General features: G+C 23.8%; 1 protein-coding gene and 1 long non-coding RNA gene across 2 annotated transcripts in view; one reads left to right on the forward strand and one right to left on the reverse strand.

The window, feature by feature from the left end:
- Positions 1-12576, forward strand: part of LOC127281838 (uncharacterized) — a 133074-nt gene that overhangs the window by 22174 nt on the left and 98324 nt on the right. The window contains exon 2 of the long non-coding RNA XR_007843104.1: positions 7087-7161. This is a non-coding gene — a long non-coding RNA (uncharacterized LOC127281838). The remainder of the gene's footprint in view (positions 1-7086; positions 7162-12576) is intronic.
- Positions 1734-11616, reverse strand: LOC127280988 (fatty acid synthase-like). Its single transcript, XM_051304495.1, has 14 exons — positions 11143-11616; positions 10292-10542; positions 9943-10168; positions 8639-9060; positions 8000-8293; positions 7426-7636; positions 6525-6685; positions 6016-6333; positions 5424-5950; positions 5045-5322; positions 4597-4980; positions 3387-4516; positions 2578-3303; positions 1734-2428 (listed from the first exon to the last, which is right to left on the reverse strand). Exons 1-14 carry the CDS (start codon positions 11288-11290, stop codon positions 2312-2314), a joined length of 5193 nt encoding a protein of 1730 aa, XP_051160452.1. The 5' UTR covers positions 11291-11616; the 3' UTR covers positions 1734-2311.

The following is a 12576-nucleotide window of genomic DNA, read 5'->3' on the forward strand; positions in this document are numbered from 1 at the left end:
AAAGAAAATTTTTTTATTCTACATTAAACTTTGTTTTAAATTTAATTTTTTTTTTTTTTAATTAAACAAATTTTTCTTTAAATTAAAGAAAACTTTTCTGTGACCCTATATATCAAAGAAATACTTCTTTGATTCAAAGAAACATTTTTCTGAGTGTGGAAATTATCCATGTGTATAGTTGTGTCAAAATTTGTAAAATTGACATATTTAATTAAATAATTAATCACTTTTTATATTTTGTGAAAAGGAAATTTTATGATTTTCATTCAAACGAATTTCTAACCTATAAATAATGAATATAACGAAATATTTACATTCATTTTTGTCATATATCTATTATTGCTTCTAAGCAAAAAAAACTTAAATAAAATAATTGATTTTAATTAAACTGACGGCGTTAAATCGAAAAAATTAAATCAACTTGAAATATTACAATTTTTTCATAACATTACTGTTGAAAAACTATTTAATATTATAGAATATTCAAAGTATATTTAGTGAACTAAAAAAAATTTATTTGAATCAAATAATCGGTTTTAACTATTATCAAAGAAATAATTACTTGAACCAAATAATTTTTATTTGAATTAAATAAATTATTTATTTAAATCAATTAATTTCTGTATTTTAAACAAATATACCATTTAATTGACTCAAATAATAATTATTTGATACAAATAAATATTTATTTGATAATAGTTAAGTAACCGTTTGTTTGAATATTTATAAACTGTAATAAAACTTCAAACCACTTGATTCTATAGTAAAATTTTCGAATTTTTAAGTATACCTCTAATTTGATAGTTACTTGAAAAAAAAGTGTTTGGTAGAAAAGGTCACCAACTGAACCCGAATTTAAATTTTTAATCGCGGATATTGATGAATTTAATTTATTAATGCGTTGACGTGGAGTGCAATGAGAAAATGAACGTACAAGGTTAGAATTTCATATTCAGTCATTGTTATTCAATATGTAATAAATAAAACATGTTTTATGTCTCAGAAATATTATTTAAATACATATTCTTGAAAATTTTTTATTTTGAAACTTATTTTATATATTTAATGTTAAAAAAGAATTTCCCATACACAATAACTTGAATTTTTTGAACAATAATGATAATAATAATAGAATTATTTATTTAAAATTGAATTTTTTTTAAATATTCAGACTATAATAATTATTTAAATTAAATTGAAAATTTATTATTGACAAAAATCGATTAGAAAAATAAATGATATTCACTAAATTTGTAAAAATTAATTACTCTTGATTAAAAAAATTAATATTGATGTAGGTACTGAATATGAAATTTGTTTGGAATTTTTTCAGTTCTTACTTTGAATTAATTCTTATAATTTACTTTTTTTAACGTAAGGGGGCAGCGGTATCCACTGAAATTCATTTCTTAGATAAAACAGTATGCAATCGGTATAGAAGGCATCTATATACAAATTCTTATCATTGATTGGAGAAGTAGTAAAAATAAAAATAAGATTGGACAAAAAACTAAATTTTCATTTTCTTAAAAGTAAAATTATTTTTGATATTTTTAATAATTATTGTTTCAATTAAATGAAAATAAATTTAATTCAAATTTACAATAATTTAATTTGAATTAAATGTTCAAAAATTTTAATAAAATAGTTTCATATTTAATTTTATTTATTTACTCTCTTTTTTTTGGAGGATGAAAAAAGAAAAAATTTTATTTTGCAAAAAAAATTCATTATATGTTAATAAAAACCACTTTATTCGTAATAAACGTTTACAAGAATTAATTTCTTTTTACGTGCACCCTTATAATGACTTTGTATTTTAGATTGGAAGGAAATATTATTATGACAATTTGACATATAGATGAATTAAATAGATATAATGTGTTTTTTGTGGATTATAATAATTTAGTTAAATATAATATGATTTTATATTTTAAAAATTTATATTATTAATGATGAATTAATGATAAATTAATGAAAAAAATGTCTTACAAGAATATAGAAATAAATTAAAAAAAAGAATAAATTAAATAAAATGCGAAAGAAAAGTATTCTAAATTTGAAAATAAATACTTGTCATTTATTTTAGTATTCCAATATATGTAGATATTGTAAAATAAAATTGATTTTTAAAATAAGAATAAATTGGATTTAAATATTCTGAAAAAGGTGACAAATCCTATTTATTCTCAATTTCAGAATATTACTTTCGATATATAGTTGTGTATATTATTATAGTTAGGAATTTTTTCTTTTTTTTTTAATTAATCCAAAGAATATTTCTCGTTTTTTTTAAATAATAAAAACATTCTCAAGAAAGAATATTAAGTGATTTAAATTTACTCTTTGTCATTGGATCAACTTTATATAAATAGGCTTTAAATAATGATTCCTCATCCTCTTCTATTTCATCTACAACATTAGTTTCCTGTAAAATAAAACATTTATTATTAATTACAGTGAATTAATTAATAAAAAAAAATTTTTTTTTTAATTAAAAATATTTTTCATGAAATTTTTTTTGAAAATTTTGCAATATGCAAATTTGTATTAATTTTTCCTATTATTTATAATTACCTGTTTGTTTTCAATAATTAATTTTTTGTATGATACACCAACAATAGAAACATTTGATCCAAGTATTCTATCAAATTGTTCAATAGCTCTGGGAATTGTTAATAATTGTTGATCGTTTAAAATTTTTGATTCATCAATTATTCCTTCAATAGAATCCCAAAGAATTAAAATACGCGATTGTTTCAATGATGATTTCTCACATAATTTAATTAATTCACATTCTTTTTTTACTAAATCATTGAAATTATCCATTAATTCATTAACTGTTGAGCATATAACAAATTTTTGTCCATTTGAAGAATATTTTTTAAATTCCTCATCAATATTTTTGGTAAATAAATTATTTAATGTCATTGAATTTATTTTATTATTATTCATTCGTTGTAAATCAAAAATGGCTTCTATTTGACCATGTTTCGTTACTTCATTTAATAATAATTTTATATCTTCTTTTTTTGTAAAATCAAAATTATCACGAAGAATTATATTTATTCCATATTTACGCCATATATTCATACGATAATTGGAAAATTTCCTCAAATTTTTTGAATTTGATGATGTAATTATTATAATATTTCTCGCACCTCGTACAATAAGAAAATCAATTAATTCAAGACCAAAATTATTTAAACCACCAATTATTAAAATTGATCCTTTCTTTGAACACGAATATTGTGATATTGCTAATGCTCTATTTAAATCTTGTTCTTGAACTTTTACTATTATCTGAAAATTATAAAAAAAAAAAAATTTTTTTTTAATTTAAAATCAGAATTTAAAATTAAAAGATTTGAGTTGAAAAAACTTACTTTGCCATTTACTTTATTGTCAATACCATCTTGAAATGCTTTATTCAATTGTTCTCTCTCGTAAAAATGACCATGTAATAATTTAACAACACCTGTTTTAATTCCATTTGCAACCATTTTTGCTAAAATTTTTTTTGTCCCTAAATCAGTTTCTAGCAATACTTTTCTTGGTATCACTGAATAGAGACTAATTTCTTTAAGAAAAATTTCCATTCCTATTGATTTACCAAATGCTTCTTGTAAATCATCAATTATAACAATGCGTGCATTTTTTTTTGCACAATTTAAACATTGTTTTATAATATTTAAATTATTTCCATTATAAATAATAAGATCAATTCCTTTTCCATTTGTTTTCATTAAAATTTCATCGGCAAATAAATCTAATGAAAAACATAAACGATTTTCTTTTATAAATGGAAATAATTTTTTTAATAATTTCTTTTCATCGACATTTTTATAGATGATGAAAATATCAGATTTTTCATTATATGCCAAATTTATTGCCGCTTGACCAATATCACTTATACCATTGTAAATGAGAATTGTTTCATTATTTTTAATTTTTCCTTTTAAAAATAATGCATTATAAACAATTGTATAGGCCAATGGAATAGTGGCAGCTTCTTTGAGTTGCCAATTTTTTGGTATTTCCCATGTGAATATTGAATCGATTTCAATAAAATTTGATAATGTTCCATTTGATGATAATCCCATTATTTGTTGTCCTTTTGAATTAATTCCTGAATATTCTAAACCAAATGTTTTTGTTTCAATTCGTTTTTTGCCAAATTCAATTGTTAATAATTTTCCTTGTACACGTAGTAAATCTGATGTATCTAATGATGCGTATTCAACTTTTGCGATATTTTCCATTAAAAAATCATCAACCAAACAACCTTCGACCCATGTTATTGATGTTGGATTTGATTGTATCAATTGTTTTGCTTTCCAATATTGTGTTTGTTTTAATTCTGTTTGAATTTTTAATGTTTTTGATTTTTCAATATTCTCCACAATCACTTCACCTTGTGTTGAATCATGTAAAATTGGCGTTAAATTAATTCCACATATTTCAACACCTCCCGCAATTGTTACATTGAGTTGTCGATTAATTTTTATTGGAATTCCTATGAAAAAATTTGTTTAGAATAAAAATTAACTGAAATTTTAATTAACAATATTCCTTTTTATTGTATATATAACTTACCTTCTGTATTATTTTGTTTCTCCTGAAATTTTCGATCAATGGTAATTTTATTAATTTTCACTGGTAATTGTAAATTTCTTGTATCATTACCAAGATAAAACATTTGCAACATTCCATCAAAATATGTTGTCCAATTATTATTCCAAATTAATGTTCCATATGTTGCATTTGTTGACGAGTTAATAATGCTTTTAAATAATTTTGAATATTGATAGCCACGCATTTTTAATTCATCATAAATATCATTGTTATCGAGTAATTCAGAAATACTATTTTTATTATTCGATTTATTTTTTGTAAAAACATCCGGATTTTTATCAATGTCACGAACATTACCCGAGCACAATAAAATATCGTTGTTTGTAATTTCAAAATTTCCCAATCCTGAGAAAACAAAAATTTTATTTTAAAAAAATTTCTAATTCGAGATAATAATTTATTTATTTACCTTTTTGAACCATTACAACTAAACTTAATTCCTCACTTTCTGGAATAATTAATTGATGTTTAAAAATTTGAACATTCTCAAAGACAATTAAATCCTTTTCCTCGCTAATTTCACGTAAAACTTGCCAAACAAGTTTTAAATACAATGCCGATGGTATGACAATTTTATTATCAATTTTGTTGCCTCTTAAAAATTCCCAATCTGTGTTTTCCAATTGAATTGGAAATTTCATTTCTCCTTCTTTTAATTCTTGTGGTTCTTCGTAAAAATCTGTAAACCTAAATTTCAAGAAATTTTTATTTTAATAAAAATTATTCTTTAAAAATAATTCTTAAAACATAAAAAGAAACAATTTTAATTCAAAGCAAATAATTCTCACCAATCATTAGAATGATCCCATTTAATTAACGATGATATTGATGGTGTACCACAAGAAACGGGATATTCAATTTTTGGATAAAGATTTGAAATTTTAATATTAAGACCAGATGAATATAATGATCCTAAACCATTCATGAGAATTTCAACATTATTAGGATGTCCTCTTTTTGTCAATGGTATATTAATAACTTCTTTAGCTAATGATTTTCTTAAAATAGCTTGCATCAATCCATGTGGTGCAATTTCAATTGCAATTGCATTATTTGGAATCATTTTTGCCGTTTCAGCAAATAAAACAGGACTCAATTGATTATTCATATGATAAAATCCCGAGCATAATCGTGCTTTTTGTGAACCCCATTCACTTCTTGGTATTGATGTACTCACCCATTTATCGCTACGTGGTTTTGGATTTGGTATTTCACGATTAAAATATTTTAATACCAAATCACGAACAGGTGCCATATATCGACTATGATATGCAATATTACCGCACGCAACTTCTCTTGCAAAAATTCCTTTTGCCTGCCAAAAAAAAAAAAAATAATTAAAAATCCTAAAAATAAAAATTCGGAAAATTATTATCGTACTGTTAAATCGGCTATAAATGTCTTCATTGATTCTGCTGGACCACTTATGGTTGAACTCTCGGCACTATTGTGACATGCCACATCGATATCAGGTGGACATAGAGGTTTAATTTCTTCATAACCCAATCCAACGGCTGCCATTGATCCTCTTATTAAATCTGATTCAACAGATGCCAAACCACGACCTAAAGCACACAATACCATTTGTTCTGCTGTTATACAACCATCAGCATAACCACAACCCAATTCTCCAAGTGAATGACCAATTATGTAATCTGGTTTTATTCCAATTGAATGTAAAACATCCGTCAATCCAATCTGTATAATGAACATAATTTTTATAATTTATTATTTGGGGGTTTTCTTTTAAACCCAAAAAAAATTATTTTAATTCAAAAATTACACGGAAAATTAAAAGGCATTAAAATAAGCGTTGCAGCTTATTTTAATACTTTATAATTTTCGGTGTAGGCCTCATTTCTATAAAGAAACATTTTATGAATAATTACTTGTACAGCTGTGATGCCAACAAAAGCGTGTACTATATAATCGAACATTTTTGGATCTTTCTCTGTTAATATACGAAAAATATCAATTCCACGTGGTTTTAAAGCAGCGTCACATTTTCGAATTGCAGCTTCAAATACAGGTATTTTTAAAAGGGCCTCACCTAAAATAAAATGCATTCTTCAAATATCAATAAATATTTCAATATTGTTGACGAAAAAAAATCTCAAATTCAAAGAAATATGCCGTTTTGGATTTTTTTTTTTCCTTTGAAATTAAGAATAAATATTTTTTTTCATTTTTTGTATTTATATTAAGGAATCATGAATTTTTCCCAATGAAAAATATTGTTATGAATAAATTTATTCGTATTTCTGTTATTTGCAATATAAACAATGTTAGCTATTTGACTTTATTAATGCCTAACCATTGTATGTAAAAATTGCAATATTCTAAAAAAAAAAAAAGGAAAAAAAAATTGCAACGTAAAAATCAAATAAACGATTAGGGACTACGTCCTTGACCTACTTTTACATCTGTAAAAAAAAAATTTTTTTCTTTCAGATTCATCAAAAAATGAGAGCGGTTTTCAAATTATCCTTCACAAGGAATGTGTCTACACATGGAGTAAAAAATGGGGTAAGTGACAATAATTTTCATTGAATTAATTTAGAAACATAACTATATATATTCACATTGAAAACAAATATTCTCAATATGAGACGATTTATCTCATTTTAATGGAAAATATTTTAAGGAAAATATTCCTTTTATTTTTGAGAATATTTTTTTTCGATGTAAAAAATAAATATTAAAAAAATAAGTTTTTGCGTGATCCAAACTAAATTTATTAATTTCACTATATATGGAAGAGAAAAAAGTGAAATAAAAATAATAACTTACCCATTCCAACCCATTGCGAACCCATGCCAGAATAAACGAACCAAATTTGTTTTTTAGAACCAGAATTGTACTCAATTTGCCTTTGTTTAATTTTCGGTAAACCCCTTGGTGGTAATAATGTATATCCTTTATATAAATGACCAGTGTTTTCAGTTTCAAATACATTATAAATAAGTTGAGTCATTTCAACGTCTACGGGTTTGCTTTCTAACTACAATAATAACATAATAACATAAAAAATAATAACAATTAAAAAAAAACAAGAAAATAACAAATAAAAAAAATAATAGATGTAATTAAACAGAAAGTAATAGCAAAAAGAAAAGTAAATACAAAATAATTTTTTCTTCTCTCAATATTATAAAATGAAAACTTTAAATTAAAGAGGAAAACTCTAAATTACTTTAGTCGTACTTTCATTTGAAAAAATTAAATTTAACATAAAAATGGAAATATTCTTGTTTTGAGAGGATAAACATAAAAAAAGAGAAAATTTCCTCTCAATATGAGATTATACCTGTTTTTTTTAGGTACAGTTAAATATTTCTTTTAATATATATACGCAAATACTAACTTGGTCCAAAATAAAAGCCACTGATTCTTCAGTACTTCCGGATGCAATAATTAAACGAATTAAATCATCATCAGGTGCACCATGATTTTTCTTTTCTTTTTTAAATGATTTTAATATAACATTTGAAGCAAGACCTGTTAATGATATTGTATTAATTGCTGCATATTTTCCCTCCCAAGGAATACATTCTGTGGGAATTTTAATTCGTCCCTCTTTTATGGCAGGAATCATACTAGATGGGGTTTTATAATGTAGATTAGGTGGAATAATTCCTCTATCCATTGCAGTGATAATCTAAACAAAGAAATTCTTTTTTTTTATTATTGGTTCATATAAAATTTATTAAAAAAAAATTATTTGATTCAATTAAATAATTATTTGATAATAGTCGAGTATTTGAATCAAATAAATTTTTTCTCCAATGGCGCTTTCATTAAAAATAAACAACATTTCCTTATGACGATCATCATCATATATATATCACGTCAAACATTTCCATTAATGAAACAATAATATTATGTCAGTTTAAATGAAAAATAAGAGGTGTGCATATTTAAATTTTTGTATTTAAAAAAAGAAAAGAAAAAAGAAAAAAGAAAATCAAATTTATGCCGAATTATGACGTAAATAATAATTAACCTTAACAATCGCATTTAGTGAATTGGAATTGGAGCAATAGCCAATATTCGTTTTAACAGAGCCAACGAGAAGTGGTGACATTCGACCTTCATTAAAAACAAGATCAATAGCCTTTATTTCCTGAGCATCTGTTTCTTTTATTCCCAAGCCATCAGCTTCAATAAAATAAATATCTTTTCCCTCAATTTTTGCATCCTTCAATGATTTACGAAAACAATTTTCTTGTACATCACTAGTGGGATAAAATGCCGGTAATCTATCATTTGTTGGTCCCGGTATTGACAGTATACTTTTAACTTCAGCATAAATACGTTTTGCATCTTTGGCCCTTTGTAAAAAAACAGCAACAATACTCTCACCACGTGCATAACCATTTGCATCATTGTCAAATGATTTTGTTTTTCCCTCAGGTGATAATAGACCTAAAAATAATGACAAATCTTCTATTTTTTTTCCATATTAGTCTAAAGTTTACCCAAAAAAATGGTATTTATAAATAAATTTTAAAAATCAATTGTTGGAATTTTCGTTTAATAGATATTTCATTAGACATAATTTCCATTGAGCCGAATTTTATTTATTCTAATTATAATTTTGCAGAATTTTCATTGAACCGATTTTTTATCGGAGAATTTTTATCTAACCAAAAATTCAATTCACATGAATGTTTGAATTTTCATTTAATATAATAGTCATTTTAATGAATTTTTATTATTTAGAATTTCGTTTAGAATTTTCTTTTAATTTTCATATGTTCGAAAATTATTATTTGATAAACTTTCCATATAACCGATTTTTGCAGAATTAACCAAACAATTATTCAACAGAATTTCTAATTGATAGAAATATCGAAATTTGTCCTTAATTGCAAATGTCCGAACAAACAATCGGCGCGATTTTTAAAATCAGCCAATTAAAAATTATTCATGAAATTGTAATTGGTTAACTTTAAAAAATCGCGCCTAAATCTTTCTGTCCATCATTTGTTTGGACATTTGTAATTTCGGACAAATACAAATTCGTATATCAATTATATAAAAAAAAATTCTATTAAATGATTTTTCGGTTAAGTATATATAAATTCTCTATAGTATGAAAACTCGATTATATGGAAATTCTAACAAATGAAAATTCTCCAAAATAATAATTCGAAATAAAATTCGGCTCAATGGAAATTATATATATAATGAAATTCTATTAAAAATGAAAATTCAAACAAATTTTTCGAGCTTATTTTTTCCTATTGGGATCACTTGAGAAATTTTGCCCCTTTATATTTTTCCTACAATTGTTAAAACTCGTACCTAAAAGTGACATATGAAGTGACAAATATGGGTGCAAACAAATACTTGCACCACCGACAATTGCACTATCTGATCGACCATTTTTAATATCAAGGTAAGCTTGTTCCAAAGCAGTTAAACTTCCGCAGCAACTGGCATCAATATTAATACTCTGACCCACTAGACCCAAGAAAAAAGAAATACGATTTGCAAGCATCGATCGACTTGTGCCAACAATACTGTTTTGCTGGAAAATTTAAATTTTATTAAAAATTTTAATTTTATTATCAAGTCTAGTTAATTTTTCCCAAGGTTTTTCTGCTTTTTTTTCCTGCTAGTATTTTCTAATATGTAAAAAAAAAAAAAATACCTCAAATTTTTCGTAGAAAAGAGCTTTCTCTGATTCTGAAAATGTTGTTGCAGTATAAACGGATGTTTTACTTCCCTTCATTTGTCGTGGATTTATTCCAGCATCCGCTACAGCCTCATAGGTACATTCAGTTATCATTCGCATTTCAGGAATCATTGCATTACTCACTTTTGGATGAACTCCAAAAAATATTCTATCAAATTTTGTTATTTCCTTTATCTTGCCAATTCGTGATGGTACGTGAGGATTATCTAATTTAAATTTTTCGAATTAGAATTAATTAAAAAATTAGTTAAAAATAAAACGAGAATATCAATTGAGATTGAGATTGAAACTTTTTAACAATTTTTAACAAGAAATTAATAGTAAATTAGGTAAAAATTTGCATCTGTGAATGTATGGTTTCATGCGTGTAGTTTGGCCGCGATGCGTAAGGCGCGTATATTGTCGAAGGTTTGCGTACGTTTAAGGTTCGAATCCCAGTGTGATAAATTTTTTTTCAATTTCTCATTATTAAATTTAATATAATGTTACATTTAATTTCCGGTATTTTACGTATAAAAAAAAAGTGAAAATATTCTCAAATTGAAAAGAATATACTTTCATGATAGAAAAATCTTAATTCAAAAATGAATTTTTTTATCCTCTTATTTTTAGAGGAACAATAATTCTCGAATTAGGGAAAAAATCTTCTCTAATGAAAAATATATTCTAATTTTAAAATGAAAATAAAAAAATATTATTTTCAATTTGAGATTATATTTTTTGTTACATTTTTTTTTTAAATTTTCTTAATATTACGTCAACATTACGATGCAATATTGAAATATGAAATTTTTTTTTCTACATACTACATTCCCATCGTGGTTTTTCATTGGTAACACAGTCAATCATATTTAGGAGATTATGTTGCAACATTTGAACATTCTCACTGTTTGGAAATTTTCCCGATATCCCCGTAATCACTATTTCATCTCCCGTCATTGTCAATGGATCCATTTTATAATTTTTCTTCTATAATATCTATTGCGAAAATCTTACGCACAAATTTCAAAAATTACTTCTTTTTATTCGAAAAAAAAATTGTCTTTTATTTTTAATGGCCGTAAATAATTTTTTTAAATAAAAAAATTTTTTTTGATATTTTTTTTTCAAGAATTGTTTCAAAAAAAAAAATTATATTAAAATTAATGATTAATTTTAAATTATTTGAAATATATGTATATATTAGTTAAAAAAAAATTTTGTAACGAATAACGCAAAAAAAAATTTTAACACTTATCACTGCGATTCGCTTCGACAATTAGGCCCAGACTGTTGTTCACACACTTGATTAGTTATTCGCAGTCAAGGTAGAGGGGTTGAAAGTTAATGAGTTAAATGAATATGTAAAATATGTTTTACTTTTATTTTTGAATGCAGATGCAGTGATGTAATATTTACAATGCGTAGTAAAGAAGTACAAAAAAAAATTCGGAAACGCGATATTTTCCAATATTTTTAAAAAAATTTAATAAAAAAAATAATAAAGTTTCGATCTAACAAAAAATTTAACAAAAATGTATCTTTGACAATTATATTACTTTTCTTTTTTTTTATTGCAAATTATCGAAAAAATAATGAGAAAACAATTTAAATTTTAAAAAAAAATTACTTTTTTTTAAATTAAATCAATTGCATATAAAATTATAATATAAAGTTGTTTTTTTTTATATAGATAGAGGGGAATTTCCAAAGTTAATTAAAAAGTCTAATTTTTGAAAGAACGTAAGAGATATATAAGACTTTCGAGTTCTATGACCTCACTGCAAAATTTATATATTGCAGTATTAATCGATTTTATGTTAAATTTGCAACTAATGCATTTTCATCACAAATGAAAGTATAGACAATTTTTTATTCAATTTATAAACAATCATTCTAATCTAAAAAGATTTATAGATATATAGTTTCATTAAAAATTTTCTATTAAAAATCTATTGAAAAATTGAATTAAAATAAAAATTAAATTTATAATTAAATTATTAATTAATAAAATAATTTAAAATAATTAATTGAAGAAAAATTTGTTTAAACAAATTTTTTCTTTTAATTAAAATATGCATTTTTACACTAAAAATAAAAGAAGTAATTTTTTATCGAACCAAAATGTTTAATAACAATTACATATATATATTTTTTTACAATTGCAGTGTATTTTATAAACATTAAACTGATATGTATATATGTACATACGATTTTTTATAATATATTACCTATTTATATATATAAAGTAGATGTCATAA

The sequence above is a fragment of the Leptopilina boulardi genome, unplaced genomic scaffold, assembly GCF_019393585.1.
Source record: "Leptopilina boulardi isolate dan_hultmark-lab unplaced genomic scaffold, ZJU_Lbou_2.1 LbouV2_1, whole genome shotgun sequence".
NCBI lineage: Eukaryota > Metazoa > Arthropoda > Insecta > Hymenoptera > Figitidae > Leptopilina > Leptopilina boulardi.

What these genes read in the sequence shown, in the direction of transcription:
- LOC127280988 (XM_051304495.1), bottom strand. Translation starts at nt 11,290, where the DNA reads ATGGATCCATTGACAATGACGGGAGATGAAATAGTGATTACGGGGATA. An exon ending in CATTTATAGCCGATTTAACA is followed by an intron (nt 5,951 to 6,015) that starts GTACGATAATAA and finishes TTTTTTTGGCAG; the next exon opens with GCAAAAGGAATTTTTGCAAG. An exon ending in TAATTATTGAAAACAAACAG is followed by an intron (nt 2,429 to 2,577) that starts GTAATTATAAAT and finishes TTTATTTTACAG; the next exon opens with GAAACTAATGTTGTAGATGA.